Raw genomic sequence first — 22,856 nt, 5'->3', positions numbered from 1 at the left:
ATATTTTTCTGATGTATAAGCTATGGGGGTTAAAGAGTTTCTGTGACGCTAGTCACTACTTACAAAGGTGCCGTGAGGTGGGAAAGTCAGGGAATCAGAGGTCAAGAGTCAGGAGGGTATGTCATAAACAGAGGGGTGAGGCAAAGGCGTAGTTAGGTCAGAATTCCAAGAAGGTAGCAAAAGGGGCTAGGCAAACGGATGGTCAAAGGCAAATCCAAGGTCGGTCAACAAAAGATCAAAATACTAGACACACACCAAACTGAGAAGAGCTACAAGAGGTAGACAGCCATTTAAATAGCTTGGGAATCATTCCGAACAGGAGACACCTACACGAAGCCCAGCACGCCCCGGCCCTGATTGGGTGACTGGACTGTCACTCAACGCACTGACAGATCAACACACCCAAGCCTCAGATTGGAGCTGTCTATCATAATATTGACAACTCAGCACACCCCTGCCCCAGATTGGATGGCTGAGCTGTCACTCACCACACTGAGAGGAGGAATCGTGACAGTATACTTGTAGTTAATGTTTAATATATCTGCCTTACGGCATACAGTTGCATACATCAAGACTATATGGTTGGTCATGTTTCCTACGCCGAACATAAATAAACAAAAAATTAAGGGGGGTTTCTACATTCCAGTCTTAAAGAGGACCTTTTAGTGGATTTTTTTAATAGGAGTTCCTCCTCCACTTGCCGCTGCTCTTCTGATTCTGGAACAGTTTTTCTTTTTCTTGTGTACCCCTCTATGACAAAGTTATGCCCCCCCGGTAATAAAGATGCAAATTCTCCCTTTAGCCAACTGGGCGTATAATACAGAATTTTTCTGTAGGCTTGGCCGTGTTTTGATTGGCCAGGATCAGAGGAGAAAAAAAATGAAAAACCCACAGAGAAGTTTTGTGATATAGGCCCAGTTGGTCGAAGGGATCATTTGCACCATTATTACTGGGGGGGGGCGGCATAATTTTGGGCACAGAAGAAAATGAAAAACTGTACAAGAATCAGAGGAGTGCAGACATTGGGGAAAAAAAGGTGCATATTGTTAGTGTACTACTTTGCTTTTTTTTTTTCACACACAGGCATAGATACATTTTAGTGTGAACAGAGCTAAAAACTTTTTAAAAATGACCCATAATTAAAACAAGTAGCAGCAAAACAAGGGTCAGGTGTTTTTTTGCAGCCTATGTGCACACCTTAAGTATTTGCAGCAGAAATTACTGCACCATTTATTCATCTCTTGGCAGGAAATAGGTGCGTTTTTGCTGCATTTTTGATGCTTTTTTACAAGCGTTTTTGTTGTAGATTTTTCCCACTCAGTATAGGTGAAATCTGTAGCAAAAACACTCAAGGGATTGACATGCTGTAGATTTAAATCTGCAAGTCACAAATAAGCAACGTGTGCATGAGACTTCAGGAATCTCATTCACTTTGCTGGCACTAGGAAATCATTCAGACTTTGTGATAAATCTGCACAGAAAAAAAAAACGCGACCAAACTGCATTGTGTGCATGTACTCTTAAAGGGTTATTCTGAAGATGACATTTATGATTTATCTCATTTATATGCCATGAATATATGATAGCTGGTGATCCCATTATGACAATGAGTCTCCCGTTTTGGCTGTTTTCCTATTGCAAGTTTTGTATTAGATCCAGGAGCTTCAAATTATGACCACAGCCAAATATCGGCCACTCCCGCCATCATGTACAGTTGTCTATTGTTTTCAAAGCAGAAAAATATTCCACAGACTTCACGCAGCAGCTGTTCACTTCATGCATCACTAGCAATGAATAAGTGCTCACCCTCCATCAGTAGTTCTGGAGAAACGTCTTAATGTAAGAGGGTCCTCTGTCACTGTCCAATTCCCCCGTTTATCATCTCTCATCCATCAGTGACACAGAATGTGCACAAAACATATCTATTCATTAATTATAGATTACGTCAACCCTAAGGAATTTTTTTTTTTTTTAATTTTCAGTAACTTGAATATAATAAAAGATCAAGATTTGCAAATTTTTTTATAAAATCTTTTTTTTTTTAATTTACATCAATGATGATCTATTATTTATATAGCATTTTATCCCCTTATGATGCAGCCAATTTCATTTTTGTGCTTTGCTGTTTCCTCCTTTCCCTTTTAAAAGAGCCATAACTTTTTTTTATTTTTTACACTCGACAGCTATACGAGGGCTTGTTTTTCGAGGGACAAGTTGTAATTTTGAATGACACCATTCTCTTTACTATATAATTGTTTTCTGGGTTTTGTCTTTACGGCGTTCATTATGCAATAAAAATAACCTGACATCATTTTATAGTTCATAATGATTATGGCGATACCAAACTAATATCGTTTTTTTATTATTTTAGTGGCATTAAAAAAAAAAATCTGAACTTTTAAAAAAAATATATCTATAGTGTCGCCATTCAGCGAGACCCGTAACTCTTCTACTTTTCCATTGATGGAGTTGTTGGAGAGCTTGTTTTTTTTGTGCACTAAGCTGTAGTTTTATTGGTATGATTTTGGGGTACATAAGACGTTTTGAGCATTTTTGGAGGGGGGTACAGCAACTTAAAAGGAGGCAATTCTGGTGTTTACATTTTTTTTTCTTTTTCTTTATGGCTTTTACCTTATGGGTTAAATAATTCTACATTTTGACAGATCGAAGTTTTATATATAAGACTATTCCACATAGGAATATTTTTTTTAAATTTTATTTCTTTAATCCTGAATTAGGAAAAATGGCTCTGATTCAATATTTTTTTCATTTTTTTTAACATCTTTAAAAACATATATTTTTTTTAATTCTCACTCTATCCCCTCCTCCTATATACTTCAGTATTGCAGTATACAGTTATATGAAAAAGTTTGGGCACCCCTATTAATCTTAAGCTTAATGTTTTATAAAAATTGGTGTTTTTGCAACAGCTATTTCAGTTTGATATATGTAATAACTGTTGGACACAGTAATGTTTCTGCCTTGAAATGAGGTTTATTGTACTAACAGAAAATGTGCAATCTGCATTCAAACAAAATTTGACAGATGCATAAGTATGGGCACCTCACCAGAAAAGTGACATTAATATTTAGTAGATCCTCCTTTTGCAAAAATAACAGCCTCTAGTCGCTTCCTGTAGCTTTTCTTATAACTGTATAGTCAAAATCACTGTCTCCTATGAAGCCCAGCTTGTGGCACCAAGATGGCAGCCCCAGCTGCCATGGCAACCCTCCAGCCCCCTGTATCACTCTGCAAGGGGGCGATGGCCGTAATGAATGCATGCCCCACCACGATCATGCCACATAAATACTGCTGCCAGGGATTAATAGCGGCATTCAAGTGGTTAAACAGCAGTGATTGGCGGTATAACACCGCTGGATCCAGCCTTGCGCGGATAATAAATAATAATTTTTCTACAAAAAACACGACTACATGGTATTAAATACAATTTATCGAACGTACATGACAGAAAAAACTAACAAAAAAACACTTATTAGGTATCCATGTAAATATATGTATATATATATATATATATATACATATATATATATATATATATAATATATATATAGCATATATGGTATATAAATATCAGTATGAAAAAAAACAACAAGTAAATTTATCAACACTGTCTAAGAGAAAAATTGGCTTTGTTGGCCATAGCAACCAATCACAGTGCAGCTTTTATCTTACCAGAACTGTTTAAAAAATTAAAGCTGAACTCTGATTGGTTGATCTGGGCAACAGACAGTTTTTCATAATTGAGGCCTTATGTCAAAAAATTCCTTTTTTATATATATTCGCTTGGCAAAAAATTACAAAAGTACCACACCAAATTGTGCTAAAAAAGTCAATTTCTCTCAAAGGGGGATCTAATATATCCACGACATTAGAAAAAATAAAAAAATAAAGCTGCTGAAATAAATTTTTAAACATTGGTTACGCCAAAGTTGGATTCGTACATGTCTCGGCAGCCATCAGCGAGTACTTAGTAGGTTTATGCCACAAACTGACGGCTGTTGCTAGGAGACAAGAACAAATAGTGAAGACGTCTCGCTTCTTTTCTTCTCATCAGTTCATAAATCAGAGGACATACATTACACGCAGGAGAAGGATAAAGCGAGGCGCTGGCTGAAAACCCACAGCCGACGAGCTCTAAAATTATTGTTAATTACCGAATGAAAATAACATAATTAATTCAAGGTCTTCATGGAGGAGAATGTAAATGATGAATGCTGCCAGGGGCACAAGGCCTTGAATCATCAATGAAACTGAACAGACCTTTATGTGAAACACCTGGGGGAGCCACTTGGCCGACAACTGACTGGGTTGGCCAGTAGGAGCTCAGGGCCAGTGTTATAAATAGGGTGGCAACATGGTAATCATATGAAGGCGGCAGTCTTCCTCTAGAGAAGGTACCACTTCGAAGGTCATTACATTAGCTTTAAAGAGGACCAGGTCAAAAGTAAAATTTTTCGCTCTTATTTTATTTCCACCACTCCCCTGAGTAGTCCATTCTTTTCTTTTTTTAAATCCGCCATATGGTTCTAGAGATATGAGCCTTTTTACTTTGCGCTCATTTTTATGGTCTTTACAAGGGGGCGGTGCTCACAGTAATAAAGACACTCCCAAGAGGATCCGGTGAGCCATACACCCTTGTAAAAACCACAAATATTAGTACTAAATAAAAGGCCCATTCCATATAGAATAATCAGGGAAGAAGCTGGAATAAATTGTCTACTTTTGATCTAGTGAATGGGCAGTTCACAACTGGACAACCTCTTATTAATGGTCCCAGCATGCTGCAGAAAGTAAAAAAGGTGCATAATTAGTGCCTCTAGCTCCTTCATTCTGAGCATTGTGCAGGTCTTGTGGCACGTGACCACTGCAGCCAATCAACAGCTGCAGATTGGCTTCAAACTTCCGTCAGAGTGGAAGTTTTATTTAATGCAGCATCTTGGGGCCATTCATAAAGAGATGTCGAGGAGTGGACAATCCCTTTAAGTCATCCAAACCCATCAATTTTAGCAGGACTGAATGGCTACCTTATGCGCATGTGAGTGCCTAATGAAGATTGAGCATGTTGAATTTCGAAATGCCCCTGCGAGAAATGAGTCTGGCAGCAACCTATTCCTCTTAAGCCAGTGAAAACGTACTCACCTGAGATGAAAATGCATGTGTATGATGCGCCATATTTGTCAACTTTCTGAGCTGGATTTCCAAGAGATATTACTTTGTTGTGTGCAAAATTTTTACCAATAGAATCATTCCTTTTTAAAATCCACACCCCTCAACATATATTCCCCAACCCTGCGCAACCCATTCCTGCCCCCGAATAGGCAACCGGATACCGGGGCTTCATCTATTCTTATCCTCACGCAAAGGATACCTTCTGGCTTGCAGAGGGTTCAGGAAGTGTCTGGGAAATTTGCCAATTCACGAAAGGAGAAATGGCAAAAAGGATAGGGAAATTGAAACACTGATGAAAAGGAGCCAAAACAAAGCTTAAAAATGTATATTTGAAAAAAATATGTATGAATGAAGACTGTATAAGATCACTTGGAAATGTCATAAATATTACAAATGGGAATATCCCTTTATTAATGGGTCCATGGAGGTGAAAATAAAATTAAAAATCTTAGTTACTCACCTGCCTGAGCAGTGCCACTCCTCCGTACTCAGCGCTGCAACCCCAGCTGGTCTCCTGGAGGGGACGCTGTGCTAAATATAAAGGAGTGGCACCGGTTTGGGAGATGATTATCGATTTTCGTTTTTGTTTTTTTTTCACCTTGCTATACCCATCAATGAGGGGTTATCCAATAGTGAAAAATCCCTTTAATAGCAATGATTTTTTTATTGAACAATTTTAATTGTGAATGAGCCACCAATATCTACGTATAGTACATGAATGAAATATACAATAATGACCGTTCTTTTAAAGGGGACACGTCAGCCAGTTCCCAACTATATTAATTTGATACCTGCCTATACTCCTAGATCTCTTGGATCTCTCTCCTGTATTGACAGAGCAAAATAGATTCATGGGCATTGGGCTGCCTGGCGTGGGCAACGTAAATACACTAGCCATACTGCCTTCTACTAAGACTGAGTTCACATGAGGGTATAAAAAATTGTCCGATTTCATCCAGAAAAAGTTTCCTATGTTAAAGAATTGCAATGTATACTTAAATATCGAATGCTATATGGTTGATCTGTACAGGATCTGATTTTTACTTTGGGCACCCATAGACTTGTATAGGTGAGTCTCATCTGAAATAAGGAAGAGACTAGTGCACGTGGCATTTTTTTTTTCAAGCGGACATTCGGTCATCTGAAAAGCCCTATTGATTAACATTGTTCCAAGGGCTGACGAAAAATACGGTTATGTGAACATAGCCTAAAAGGAATATGGAATACCATTTAATCTTTCATGACATACTGGCTTGTATACAAAGCAAATAATGAGAGCGGCTGGCTGCTCTCCTTTAAATCTCAAAATGGCCACTTCTCTGTGGGTTGGCAAGTTTTTCATCCTGTGTGGCTCCCTTAACATAATGTAAGAATAGATGGGCCTATTCCTGCTGACAGCTGGAAATTATACATATTCCCAGTTCCCCTAAGATCCACAGAGACTGAAAGGAAATTACATCTGAATTCATTTATCAAATGTCCTTTTATTGCCGTGACCGTGCCCTTGTCAGCAGCAGATTGATAAATTAGTTATTGATGACCGGGGGAAATGGTGCATTACTGTGTCCATTATCGGCTATATGTAGACAAGAAAAATGTACTCTTTTCCGAGGAAAAAATAAAATAAAATCCAATTTAAAAATTTTTTTTCAAAGGGGTATACCCATCTCATGTCATGCCATCATTTTATGATCAGACAGTGCCTGACCTCTGGGGGGAGCCTCAGCAATCCGGAAAAAGAAGGGGCGCGTCACTCATTCACATTTGACCCCCAAGACCCACTACTTAGGATTTATGGTAACAGAATACCACTACTCCATGAGTTGGGAATACCCTTTCGACTAGAACTCTTCTTTTCTGGTAAAGTGATCAGAACCCAGTGCACGGACTGGCTGGCAGCTCTCCCGACTCGAGCGTAACAGTTGCATAGAAATACATGAAGCTGTCACATTTGGGTCGGGAGAGCTGCCGGCCAGTCCGTGCTCGCTCTGATTTATATGGCTGCGCCCTTAGAGTAACTATTTTGGGAAGCAGGTCTACCAAAAATCTGCACTACCGTATAAGCTTCTCTGCTCTCCTCGCCTAGTGTGTCGGCTGTGTGGTGGCAGCGTGGCCAAAGCTCCAATCACCTGTGATGGTGACACAAAATTGGGCAGCAATTGGCTATCGCATGCAGCTAGCCACACCATCTGGCCACACCATGAACATCTCATTCAGACATCACTGATTTTTCTCATACGTAAAAACACAGAACGTTGTGCATCAGCGTTTTGGTTCCAATTTTCATCAGTGTTTGGTCTGTGTACCAGTTTTTACCATCAGTGATTTTCACATATGAAAGAAAATATATATATGTTAGAAAGCTTCTCCTGACCACTACAATGGTAATCATGGACAGCACTCGGATTGCGCACTGATGTCCTCCATGAGCTGCTCGTGATTCTCACAGATCCATAGATGTGTGGATCTCAGTCTGCAAAAAACACTGACATGTGAACAGCCACTTGGACTGTAATGTGTATGTGTTCTGTCCGTGAAAAACAAAGAACATGTACGTGATTCACAGACGTCTGAATGAGGCCTAAAACATGCAAAATGTATTCAGACTCGGTAAATAATTTAAACTTGAGACCAGATCCCCCTAAATAAATTCTGACTCCCAAAGCCAAACTGCAATATATATTTAATACTTTTTGTTCCAGAGCTCTCTTATATTCCAGCACTGTCTTGAGCACGAACACAGAACTTAGTGCCGTGGCAAAAGGAGAAAAGAATATGGACATCTGATTAACCTTAACCTGATGGAAGTCCTTATAGTGGTAATAAACCAAATTATGTGATAGTACAAGGATAAAAATCAGTGATGTTACTATACAGAGATGATAGTGATGTCACAGTACAGGGATAATAAATCCAGTGATGTCACAGTACAGTGATAATAAACCCAGAGATGTCACAGTACAGGGATAATAAACCCATTGATGTCACAGTACAGGGATAATAAACAAAGTGATGTCACAGTACAGAGATGATATACACAGTGATGTCACAGTACAGGGATAATACACACAGTGATGTCACAGTCCAGGGATAATACACAGTGATGTCACAGTACAGGGATAATAAACACAGTGAAGTCACAGTACAGGGGTAATAAACGCAGTGATGTCACAGTACAGGTATAATACACACAGTGATGTCACAGTACAGGTATAATAAATTCAATGATGTCACAGTACAGGGATAAGAAATCCAGTGATGTCACAGTACAGGGATAATAAATCCAGTGCTGTCACAGTTCAGGGATAATAAATTCAGTGAAGTTACAGTACAGGGATAATACACACAGTGATGTCACAGTACAGGGATAATAAACACAGTGATGTCACAGTACAGGGATAATAAACACAGTGATGTAACAGTACAGGGGTAATAAACGCAGTGATGTCACAGTACAGGGATAATACACACAGTGATGTCACAGTACAGGGGTAATAAACGCAGTGATGTCACAGTACAGGGATAATACACACAGTGATGTCACAGTACAGGTATAATAAATCCAGTGATGTCACAGTACAGGGATAAGAAATCCAGTGATGTCACAGTAAAGGGATAATAAATCCAGTGCTGTCACAGTTCAGGGATAATAAATTCTGTGAAGTTACAGTACAGGGATAGTATACACAGTGATGTCACAGTACAGGGATAATAAACACAGTGATGTAACAGTACAGGGGTAATAAACGCAGTGATGTCACAGTACAGAGATAATACACACAGTGATCTCACAGTACAGGGATAATAAATCCAGTGATGTCACAGTACAGGGATAATAAACACAGTGATGTCACAGTACAGGTATAAAACACACAGTGATGTCACAGTACAGGGATAATAAATCCGGTGATGTCACAGTACAGGGATAATACACACAGTGATGTCACAGTACAGGGATAATCAATCCAGTGATGTCACAGTACAGGGATAATACACACAGTGAAGTCATGGAGCTGAGATGAGTCAAAATCTCAGCTCCCCTTCACCTCCTCCTCGGCCTCTCACTAGGCCCTTCTGGAGTAGAGCTCCTACAGAGCCTCTACTCCCTGTCTTCTCCTCTCTGGACAGAACTGAACCCTGTTCTAAGATGGTGCCCACCTTTTATACCTCCTACTCCAGTGCTCCCAGGATCTACGTCCTCCACCCATCCACTACCTAGTTCCCCCTCTCTAGGTGGTTCCCCCCACTCCAGCCAGGGATCAGGGACTGTGCTCTCCCGTAGGAGCATAGTACAGGGATAATAATTCTAGTGATGTTACAGTACAGGGATAATACACACAGTGATGTCACAGTACAGGGATAATACACACAGTGATGTCACAGTACAGGGATAATAAACACAGTGATGTCACAGTACAGGGATAATCAATCCAGTGATGTCACAGTACAGGGATAATACACACAGTGATGTAACAGTACAGGGATAATAAATCCAGTGATGTCACAGTACAGAGGTAATAAACACAGTGATGTCACAGTACAGGGATAATAAACACAGTGATGTCACAGTACAGGGGTCATAAACACAGTGATGTCACAGTACAGGGATAATACACACAGTGATGTCACAATACCGGGATAATAAATCCAGTGATGTCACAGTACAGGGATAATAAACCCAGTGATGTCACAGTACAGGCATAATAAACCCAGTGATGTCACAGTACAGGGATAATAAACACACTGATGTCACAGTACAGGGATAATAAACACAGTGATGTCACAATACAGGGATAATAAATCCGGTGATGTCACAGTACAGGGATAATACACACAGTGATGTCACAGTACAGGGATAATCAATCCAGTGATGTCACAGTACAGGGATAATACACACAGTGAAGTCACAGTACAGGGATAATAATTCTAGTGATGTTACAGTACAGGGATAATACACACAGTGATGTCACAGTACAGGGATAATACACACAGTGATGTCACAGTACAGGGATAATAAACACAGTGATGTCACAGTACAGGGATAATCAATCCAGTGATGTCACAGAACAGCGATAATACACACAGTGATGTAACAGTACAGGGATAATAAATCCAGTGATGTCACAGTACAGAGGTAATAAACGCAGTGATGTCACAGTACAGGGATAATAAACACAGTGATGTCACAGTACAGGGGTCATAAACACAGTGATGTCACAGTACAGGGATAATACACACAGTGATGTCACAATACCGGGATAATAAATCCAGTGATGTCACAGTACAGGGATAATAAACCCAGTGATGTCACAGTACAGGGATAATACACACAGTGATGTCACAGTACAGGGATAATAAACACAGTGATGTGACAGTACAGGGATAATACACACAGTGATGTCACAATACAGGGATAATAAACACAGTGATGTCACTGCACAGGGATAATAAGCACAGTGATGTCACAGTACAGGGGTAATAAACACAGTGATGTCACAGTACAGGGATAATACACACAGTGATGTCACAGTACAGTGATAATAAATCCAGTGATGTCACAGTACAGGGATAATAAACCCAGTGATGTCACAGTACAGGGATAATAAACCCAGTGATGTCACAGTACAGGGATAATAAACACAGTGATGTCACAGTACAGGGGTAATAAACGCAGTGATGTCACAGTACAGGGATAATACACACAGTGATGTAACAGTACAGTGATAATAAATCCAGTGATGTCACAGTACAGGGATAATAAACCCAGTGATGTCACAGTACAGGGATAATACACACAGTGATGTCACAGTACAGGGATAATAAATCCCGTGATGTCACAGTACATGGATAAAAAACCCAGTGATGTCACAGTACAGAGAAAATACGCACAGTGATGTCACAGTACAGGGATAATACACACAGTGATGTCACAGTACAGGGATAATAAACACAGTGATGTGACAGTACAGGGATAATACACACAGTGATGTTACAGTACAGGGATAATAAACACAGTGATGTCACAGTACAGGGATAATAAATCCAGTGATGCCACAGTACAGGGATAATACACACAGTGATGTCGCAGTACAGGGATAATAAACACAGTGATGTCACAGTACAGGGATAATAAAAACAGTGATGTCACAGTACAGGGATAATAAACTCAGTGATGTCACAGTACAGGGGTAATAAACGCAGTGATGTCACAGTACACGGATAACAAACACAGTGATGTCACAGTACAGGGATAATAAACACAGTGATGTCACAGTACAGGAATAATAAACGCAGTGATGTCATAGTACAGGGATAATAAACACAGTGATGTCACAGTACAGGGATAATAAACACAGTCATGTCACAGTACAGGGATAATACACACAGTGATGTCACAGTACAGGGATAATAAACCCAGTGATGTCACAGTATAGGGATAATAAACCCAGTGGTGTCACAGTACAGGGATAATAAACAAAGCGATGTCACAGTACAGAGATGATATACACAGTGATGTCACAGTATAGGGATAATACACACAGTGATGTCACAGTACAGGGATAATACACACAGTGATGTCACAGTACAGGGATAATAAACACAGTGATGTCACAGTACAGGGGTATAAAACGCAGTGATGCCACAGTACAGGGATAATAAACACAGTGATGTCACAGTACAGAGATAACAAAACACAGTGATGTCACAGTACAGGGGTAATAAACGCAGTGATGTCACAGTACAGGGATAATACACACAGTGATGTCACAGTACAGGGATAATCAATCCAGTGATGTCACAGTACAGGGATAATACACACAGTGATGTCACAGTACAGGGATAATATACACAGTGATGTCACAGTACAGGGATAATAAACACAGTGATGTCACAGTACAGGGATAATCAATCCAGTGATGTCACAGTACAGGGATAATACACACAGTGATGTCACAGTACAGGGATAATAAATCCAGTGATGTCACAGTACAGGGGTAATAAACGCAGTGATGTCACAGTACAGGGATAATAAACACAGTGATGTCAGGGTACAGGGATAATAAACACAGTGATGTCACAGTACAGGAGTAATAAACGCAGTCATGTCACAGTACAGGGATAATACACACAGTGATGTCACAGTACAGGCATAATACACACAGTTATGTCACAATACTGGGATAATACACACAGTGATGTCACAATACAGGGATAATACACACAGTGATGTCACAGTACAGGGATAATAAATCCAGTGATGTCACAGTACAGGGATAATAAACAGTGATGTCACAGTACAGAGTTGATATACACAGTGATGTCACAGTACAGGGATAATACACACAGTGATGTCACAGTACAAGGATAATAAATCCAGTGAAGTCACAGTACAGGGATAAGAAAACCAGTGATGTCACAGTTCAGGGATAATAAATTCAGTGAAGTTACAGTACAGGGATAATACACACAGTGATGTCACAGTACAGGGATAATAAACACAGTGATGTCACAGTACAGGGATAATAAACACAGTGATGTCACAGTACAGGGGTAATAAACGTAGTGAAGTCACAGTACAGGGATAATACACACAGTGATGTCACAGTACAGGGATAATAAATCCAGTGATGTCACAGTACAGAGATAATAAACCCAGTGATGTCACAGTACAGGGATAATAAACACAGTGCTGTCACAGTACAGGGGTAATAAACGCAGTGATGTCACAGTACAGGTATAATACACACAGTGATGTCACAGTACAGGAATAATAAATCCGGTGATGTCACAGTACAGGGATAATACACACAGTGATGTCACAGTACAGGGATAATAAATCCAGTGATGTCACAGTACATGGATAAAAAACCCAGTGATGTCACAGTACAGGGATAATACACACAGTGATATCACAATACAGGGATAATAAACACAGTGATGTCACAGTAGAGGGATAATAAACACAGTGATGTCACAGTATAGGGATAATCAATCCAGTGATGTCACAGTCCAGGGATAATAAACACAGTGATGTCACAGTACAGGGATAATAAACACAGTGATGTCACAGTACAGGGGTAATAAACGCAGTGATGTCACAGTACAGGGATAATACACACAGTGATGTCACAGTACAGGGATAATAAATCCAGTGATGTCACAGTACAGGGATAATAAACCCAGTGATGTCACAGTACAGGGATAATAAACCCAGTGATGTCACAGTACTGGGATAATAAACACACTGATGTGACAGTACAGGGATAATAAACACAGTGATGTCACAGTACAGGGATAATAAACACAGTGATGTCACAATACAGGGATAATAAATCCAGTGATGTCACAGTACAGAGATAATAAACCCAGTGATGTCACAGTACAGGGGTAATAAACCCAGTGATGTCACAGTACAGGGATAATAAACACAGTGATGTCACAGTAGAGGGATAATAAACAGTGATGTCACAGTACAGGGATAATATACACAGTGATGTCACAGTGCAGGGATAATACACACAGTGATGTCCCAGTACAGGGATAATAAACACAGTGATATCACAGTACAGGGATAATAAACACAGTGTTATCACAGTACAGGGATAATAAACACAGTGATGTCACAGTACAGGGATAATACACACAGTGATGTCCCAGAGCAGGGAGAATAAACACAGTGATATCACAGTACAGGGATAATACACACAGTGATGTCACAGTACAGGGATAATACACACTGTGATGTCACAGTACAGGGATAATACACACAGTTATGTCACAGTACAGTGATAATACACACAGTGACGTCACAGTACAGGGCTAATACACACAGTGATGTCACAGTACAGGGCTAATACACACAGTGATGTCACAGTACAGGGATAATACACACTGTGATGTCACAGTGCAGGGATAATACACACAGTGATGTCAAAGTATAGGGATAATAAGCACAGTGATGTCACAGTACAGGGATAATAAATCCAGTGATGTCACAGTACAGGGATAATAAACAGTGATGTCACAGTACAGAGTTGATATACACAGTGATGTCACAGTACAGGGATAATACACACAGTGATGTCACAGTACAGGGATAATACACACAGTGATGTCACAGTACAGGGATAATAAATCCAGTGATGTCACAGTACAGGGATAAGAAATCCAGTGATGTCACAGTTCAGGGATAATAAATTCAGTGAAGTTACAGTACAGGGATAATACACACAGTGATGTCACAGTACAGGGATAATAAACACAGTGATGTCACAGTACAGGGATAATAAACACAGTGATGTCACAGTACAGGGGTAATAAACGTAGTGAAGTCACAGTACAGGGATAATACACACAGTGATGTCACAGTACAGGGATAATAAATCCAGTGATGTCACAGTACAGGGATTATAAACCCAGTGATGTCACAGTACAGGTATAATACACACAGTGATGTCACAGTACAGGAATAATAAATCCGGTGATGTCACAGTACAGGGATAATACACACAGTGATGTCACAGTACAGGGATAATAAATCCAGTGATGTCACAGTACATGGATAAAAAACCCAGTGATGTCACAGTACAGGGATAATACACACAGTGATATCACAATACAGGGATAATAAACACAGTGATGTCACAGTACAGGGATAATAAACACAGTGATGTCACAGTATAGGGATAATCAATCCAGTGATGTCACAGTACAGGGATAATAAACACAGTGATGTCACAGTACAGGGATAATAAACACAGTGATGTCACAGTACAGGGATAATAAACACAGTGATGTCACAGTACAGGGGTAATAAACGCAGTGATGTCACAGTACAGGGATAATACACACAGTGATGTCACAGTACAGGGATAATATACACAGTGATGTCACAGTACAGGGATAATAAATCCAGTGATTTCACAGTACAGGGATAATAAACCCAGTGATGTCACAGTACAGGGATAATAAACCCAGTGATGTCACAGTACTGGGATAATAAACACACTGATGTCACAGTACAGGGATAATAAACACAGTGATGTCACAGTACAGGGATAATAAACACAGTGATGTCACAATACAGTGATAATAAATCCAGTGATGTCACAGTACAGAGATAATAAACCCAGTGATGTCACAGTACAGGGGTAATAAACCCAGTGATGTCACAGTACAGGGATAATAAACACAGTGATGTCACAGTAGAGGGATAATAAACAGTGATGTCACAGTACAGGGATAATATACACAGTGATGTCACAGTACAGGGATAATATACACAGTGATGTCACAGTACAGGGATAATACACACAGTGATGTCCCAGTACAGGGATAATAAACACAGTAATATCACAGTACAGGGATAATAAACACAGTGATATCACAGTACAGGGATAATAAACACAGTGATGTCACAGTACAGGGATAATACACACAGTGATGTCCCAGAACAGGGAGAATAAACACAGTGATATCACAGTACAGGGATAATACACACAGTGATGTCACAGTACAGGGATAATACACACTGTGATGTCACAGTACAGGGATAATACACACAGTTATGTCACAGTACAGTGATAATACACACAGTGACGTCACAGTACAGGGCTAATACACACAGTGATGTCACAGTACAGGGCTAATACACACAGTGATGTCACAGTACAGGGATAATACACACTGTGATGTCACAGTGCAGGGATAATACACACAGTGATGTCAAAGTACAGGGATAATAAGCATAGTGATGTCACAGTACAGGGATAATACACACAGTTATGTCACAGTACAGTGATAATACACACAGTGATGTCACAGTACAGGGATAATACACACAGTAATGTCACAGTACAGGGATAGTAAGCACTGTGATGTCACAGTACAGGGATAATACACACAGTGATGTCAGAGTACAGGGATAGTAAGCACTGTGATGTCACAGTACAGGGATAATACACACAGTGATGTCACAGTACAGGGATAGTAAGCACTGTGATGTCACAATACAGGGATAATACACACAGTGATGTCAGAGTAAAGGTACATTAAACAGTGATGTCACAGTTCATAGTCTCTTATTTGTCAGAATGGCCAATGCCCCTTTCCCCAGACCCTGCAGTCCAGATACAATTGTAATTGTTCCCTATGACAGCTCTGCAGGAACGTATGAGTTTTCATCTAATCATACAAAAAAATTAAAAAAATTGACCACGTAATAAAAATAGAAAATCTACTTGTAAGGTTCAACCAGCGCATTGTGGGTAAATTATGTAACTGATCCCTAGCGGCAGACACAGTAATGCTCTCTATCAGTATTTATAGTGAAATCACATGGAATTCTGTCCCTGTCAGGATTTTCCCTGGCCTCGGACATGACAGTGTGAACAGGATTATGATGTTCTGTATGACTTGATTATATTTTGGTACAGTGTTCTCACAGGAAATGGCCCCAGACTACAGATAATCACTGAGCACTGCTCCCTATAATCCTGAGAATCACCCGTTACTATATTACCTCGAGATTATATTCGAATGTTTCTTATATCTGATTGTAGGAAAGCTGGAGAACACCAATGTGACCTCCATTATAGCATTCACAGAGGATATCACTCAGCTTTCCAGTCCTAAAGCATAATTCCAACTCATCCACCATTATGGCCATTCCCAGACTGACCCCTGTCACGGAAATTCTTATGAAATAGCTGGGTCACTTTTCCACCAAGGAAATGGGTGGAATTCGATCTATCTAATCATGTCTTTCCTTCTCAGATAAGAGTCTGTCAGCCACTTATTCCCCCTTTCTGCTATAAGGCCATTGCCAATGAAACCAATGGAACCTGTCAGCGGATTCATGCTGCCCGAACCCTGAATAACATGAATTAGACACTGAGGCATTTCCAGAGAAAAACTTTGAAGAGCTGTCCATGGACCATGTATCTTGGATGATTAGTCCGGTGGCTTCTCCCTGTTCTACTCCACATGTCTGACCGGTCTCTTCATAGATATGTTTATGGGGAAAGTCCTCTCAGTCAAGGGGATCGGAGCAGGGAAAAGTCGCTGGGTACCGGCCTTAGACTAGTCATCCGCATAGTCCCTGACCGGCTTATCAAAGTAGGTTTTGTCTGAAATACCGTAACATTTCAGAACAGAACACACACAGTAGCAATAATGCAGCAGGTGTCTGGTTCGTATTGTCCGTGGTTCGTCCAGTATGTATCAGCTGTCGGGTTCCGTTTAATCAGTCTGTCTTGCAATATTTCCATATGAAGCATAGACCATATAGATGTGGGCACTGGCGGACACAGACAGAAAAGGGCCCCTGTGCAAGAACAATATATGGGCCCTTTGCAGCCCAAGAGCTTCTAAAAATGCAAAATTGCAGCTGCTTTGGAGGTAGAAATGGGCCCCCTTAGCTCTTGGGCCCCTGTGCGGCTGCACAGGTTGCCATTGGATGTGGGGTCCTCATCTCAGGACCACAGACTATTAGTCAGAATGGAGAGTCATAGAACACAGAGACTCTTGATCTGGCAAAACCAGCCTCCCATGGTCACCCATTCACTTCAATGGTTGACATACAATACTACATTTCCCCAGCAGTGATCGGAGTCAGACGGCACTTCTCCTGAACGATAATTGTTGATTGCTGTAAGCTTCTGAAGCCAGATTCATGGCGATGATATAGGTCTGTCTTCAGAATATAAAACATGAATGTATGGCATTTGTATGACAAGTACTCTGGGCACTGTAATGACTGCTAATAATGATGGCTACTAAAGTTTGTGCAAATCGATTCGTAGGACCCAATCCACCAGACACATCAGTGATCTGTGGTTGCTGGCCGGGAGTCCAGAGAACTGACATACAGTACAGTATATCACGCCGCAACGATGGCGCCACAACGAAGGCCGGCTAATCAGAAGAAGATCTGCAGATGCCTTCAGCTTGTAAGGCAGGAAATAAGTGGGTACAAATCCACGCTGCTAGTGGTCCAGAGATGAGCAGGAGACAGGAATAGTTATTAGTCAACACGTGTCGAAGTGATCACACTTCTTCATCAGGGCAAACCACAATGAAGGATGGTGGATACCATCAGGTAAGAGAAAGTCCTCAGGGCTCCAGTTCAGCAGCCAGAGATTACTGACATGGTCGATGTACCAGGTCTTGCAAATTGATAGGCACCAACTCTAATGGACACCCTATTTGCCTATTTTATTTAACTCCATTAAAGGGGTTATCTAGGGAACAACATTTTTTTTAAATGACAGCTTAAAAGAAGTGATACATGCCTTCCTTCACGAGTCTCAAGCAGACGCTGTTCAGATGATCACCCGGTCCCTGCTGGTGACTATTTCCTGGTCCCATCTTGATACACAAGAAATACCTGCTAAGCCAATCAGTGGACACTGTAATGACCCGCTATAGGCAGTGATTGGCCGAGCTGGCTTTTCTGGACCTTTCTGATGTGCTGACAGGGGCACCATAGATGTAAGAATGTATGGTCTTTTGGGTGGTTTAGGTCATGTGAGGAGGAGAGGGGATCCATGACATTGAGAGAGATGATGGGGAAAAGCATAGGTAAGGGTTGTTCTAGTATTGAAAATTATTGGGGGGTGGGGACAGGGTCACTTAGTAGTATATATATTCTATGCACAACCCAGTGGGATAAGCATTATAATGGGAGTTGTGGGTGAGTCTTTCCTTATACAGATAGAGCACTTTTAGAAATAAATTGTATCCTCTGAAAACTAATTAGGGGATCAAGATATGACTGAATAGACTATTGTGGTCAGATTCAGAGAAACCAACACATAGCTCTTATAATGTGTGAGTCAACAGATGTCAAATAGCCATGATATTGCTACACTCTATGGACAGAAGTATGTTCCCCTCTCACTGGCGAACACAGAAAGAAGATGCCCCTTTGGAGTCCAATATCTCATCATAATGCACAATTCCAGCTGTTTTAGAGGTAGAAATGGGTCCCGTTATTTTTTGGGCCCCTGTGTGGCTGCACAGGTTGCACCAATGATATGTCTGTCCCTGCCCCCTCCACATTGCACCTACAGGAGCTTTTCTGACCTCCCATTGTACATCCATAGACATTAATATGGAGTCAGTTCCTCCTTTGCATATATAACAGTTTCAGCTCTTCTAGGAAGGATTTCTACAAGGCGTCTATGGGAATTTTTTCCCATTCATCCAAAAAAACATTTGTGAGGTCAGACCCTGATGTTGGGGAGAGGCCGAGCTCACAATCTCCATTCTAGGTCATCTAAAGGTGTTGGATGGGGTTGAGGTCCGGGATCTGTGCGGCCGGCCAGTCAAGTTCTTCCACTCCAAACTCCCCCAACTTTATGGCACTGGGCACAGTCGTGGGGGAGCAGAAAAGGGTCTTCTCACAGAGTTGGAAGCTACAATTGCCGAAAATGTCTCAAGTATCAATATTTCCCTTCACTGGAACTAAGGAACCGAGGCGGACCCCTGATGAGGAGAAGCCCATAACCCCACCACATTACCCCTCCTACACCACACTTTACAGCTGGCACAATGCGGTCATAATGGGGTCAGATGTTATACACCGGGGGCAAAAGGTCTGAATGTCCTAATACTTATGTACCTGAAGCCTATCTAAAATGTGCTGTTATAATTGTCGTCTAGCTCTTCCTTCACAATGTATAAGACTACAGGTTCGTGCTGAGACTTGTAGTGTTCAGACAACGCCTTTGCACATTATATTCTAGCATGAGAGAGATGTGCAGGTGTTCAGTTTTGAATGGCATCCACATTGGGGCCCTGCTCAGCTGTTTCTTCATCAGTCACCTGCCTGTGGGGGTCTACATTACAGTGCCCCCCCCCCCCCGCCGCCTCCTCGCCCCCTGCGCAGATCTGCCATTCTACCCATGTCTATATAGCAGTACTTAAAGGCCTTATACTGTAAAGCCGCCCGCCTCAGACCTCTCATCGACTCTCCCAGCTGCACCTCGGCTGTGTCAGGGAAGACATGCCCTCCCTCCTCCCTCCATGTTTAATGTGGGGCCTCCTGTGCAGACAGCTAAGATGATCCCGGCGATTACATTGCCCTATAAAACCTTACAGTGCCAGGACGACACAGGCCAAGGGCTCCGAAAGCTGGAAGATCAGGGCTTGGCTGCATGGCTACAATACTACATACACCAGGGAGCCATCAAAGAGGCAGACATGGCACACATGGGCATCTATGAAACCAATTAGGAGCATAAAAGAGAACACAATCCCCATAATTACAGAGCGTGCACCGAGCGCTGCACATAATGCAATGCAGAGGTCGTGTTAGCAAACGCTGATTATCAGGTTATAGAGCGCAAAGGGTTAAAGTCCGGAAATAGGAGTCACCTGATAAGACTCTGGAATAATATGAAGGTCAGCGGCGGCGTACCTGCAGAAGGGGGCAGGCAGCAACGTCAAGGTGACCATAGACTGACACCATAGACTGACACAGGGGAAAACTTCTCCTATGACAGCTCCCACCCCAGCTCCAAAAATCCACATTTACAAGAACAATTTACCTTCTACTTCTTCCTAACAGGATATGAAAGCTGGCGTTTCTTAAATGCCGCTTTCTCCTTTAGAAGTCGATCTCCCCCTCCCATTTAATAATTGTTCTTTATGGAAAATGACAGTAAAAAAAAAAAAAAAACCTTTGAAGCGGTGACATTGCAAGGATTAAAAGTCCCCCATCCCCAGTGTATTACTCCTGGGAATGATTTCACATTGTTACTCCTGAAACCCTGTGTAATGCCGCCGATACGGGAAATATATGTTAAGTAAAGTGACTTACACAACGCGGCGTAATATATGCGTAAAAAAAATGCGCTATATTCTGGAAAATGTATAAAATAGTTCGAAACGGGCAATGTAATGTGATGAGTCAAATGTCATATCGTGGATTATCAAAACCATACGCCATTTCTTTACGCCAAAAGAAAATAACGGACTCGATTTATGGTTACGTCACATAAGATAGGTGCATGTATCACATCTGCCAGAATGCAAAAAAAGAAATAATATATATATATATAATTTTTTTTATAACTAAAGTAATAAAAATAAATAATATACATATATATATATATCCATAATTAAATTAATGAATATAAATAATATAAAAAATATATTATTAAAGTATTGAATATAAATAATGAAAAAAATCAATTATATATATATATATTTTTTAAATTAAAGTAATGAATATAAATATATATTTATAATTAAATTAATGAATATAAATAATATAAAATATATATGATTGAAGTAATGAATACGAATACTGAAAAATATATATATTTTTTAAAAATTAAGGTAATGAATATAAATAATATATATATTTAGAATTAAATGAATGAATATAAATAATATAAAATATATATGATTAAAGTAATGAATATAAATAATATATATTTATAATTAAAGTAATGAATATAAATAATATAAAATATATGATTAAAGTAATGAATATGAATACTGAAAAATATATATATTTTTTAATTAAAGTAATGAATATAAATAATGTATATAAATATTTATAATTAAATTAATGAATATAAATATAAAATATATATTATTAAAGCAATGGATAAATAATCTAGAATATATTTATAATGAAAGTAATGAATATAAATAATATAGAAATAAATAAATATGTAATATATATATTTATATATATTAAAAGGAAAAAAAAAATATATATATATATACATATAAAAATTACATGTATAGAAAATAAATATAGGAAGATATTTGTATTAATAATAATATTATATTTGTAAAATAAAAAAAAAGATAGAGTAACCATCTACTCCCTAGAGCAGGTGTAGAATATGCTCCTAGCAGTAACAATAATATACAGTAGCAATGCACTAGACATCAGCAGCAGAAACTATGTATCACTGAAGGCAGATGTCAGATTGCAGCTGCCCTGCACACAGACACAGACACACAGCAGACTCATGGCTGGAAGGTGCACTGCTTACCCAAAATCCTGGTCCATAGATTTGAAGAAGAATTTGTAATTGTGCACAGGTCTATTGCTGAGGACATTTTTAAAATCTGCTAAGGTGACTTTTTCAGGAGACACAGGCAGTTTCACCAGATAAGGGGTTTCTTCTTCATCTATGTGGTAGATGATTTTAGTCTCAGCCATGAGCAAAGAAATGTCAAAGGGGGGGGTAGACCCCCCCAAAATAGCAAGGCTCCCCTTCTTCTGCAAGCTGTAGCAGGCTCAGGAACAGTATGCTTCCAGGATCAGGGCAGAAATCTGGAACCAAAAGTCTGCATTTTTTTCCCCTGCCAGTCACTCTATAGGCTTTCACAATACACTGCTCTCAAAACAGGAAGGGAGAGATGCAGAATCCTGATCTTGTAATGCATTGTGAAATGGCTGCTTATAGGACATTCTGCTCCCTGCAGCGCCCTCTAGCGGCACACAAGAGAGAAGCAGCTGTTACTTTTTCTAGAAGTGCTGATTTACCCTGTCCAAAATAAATACAGGTTTTGTTTCAGATTTCCTTTAGTCATCTTTTTTTTTTATTCTTTCCTCTAAAACTGGTGTTTGTTTTTCTTTTCTTTTTTTTTTTTTGAGAATGGGTTTGAGGCTTATTGGTCGGTCATTGAGTTCACTGCAC

At 40.0% G+C, this 22,856-nt stretch overlaps 1 protein-coding gene across 4 annotated transcripts in view; it reads right to left on the bottom strand.

Annotated features, from left to right (window-relative positions):
• The window catches only part of DVL1 (dishevelled segment polarity protein 1), a 214,293-nt gene extending 191,667 nt beyond the window's left edge, over nucleotides 1-22,626 (bottom strand). For 3 of the 4 annotated variants that reach the window (XM_073656849.1, XM_073656852.1, XM_073656853.1), the window contains exon 1: nucleotides 22,206-22,626. In XM_073656849.1, the coding sequence (XP_073512950.1) occupies nucleotides 22,206-22,375 (170 nt within the window). In that variant the 5' untranslated portion in view covers nucleotides 22,376-22,626. The remainder of the gene's footprint in view (nucleotides 1-22,205) is intronic. The other variant, XM_073656850.1, reaches the window with a different exon arrangement.
• Between the last annotated feature and the right edge of the window lie 230 nt (nucleotides 22,627-22,856).

Source organism: Phyllobates terribilis, unplaced genomic scaffold (assembly GCF_046119375.1).
Source record: "Phyllobates terribilis strain yellow unplaced genomic scaffold, ASM4611937v1 Scaffold_12__6_contigs__length_324123572, whole genome shotgun sequence".
Classification (NCBI taxonomy): domain Eukaryota; kingdom Metazoa; phylum Chordata; class Amphibia; order Anura; family Dendrobatidae; genus Phyllobates; species Phyllobates terribilis.
The sequence above is the reverse complement of the archived record's forward strand: the minus strand, read 5'-3'. Positions and strand labels throughout refer to the sequence as shown.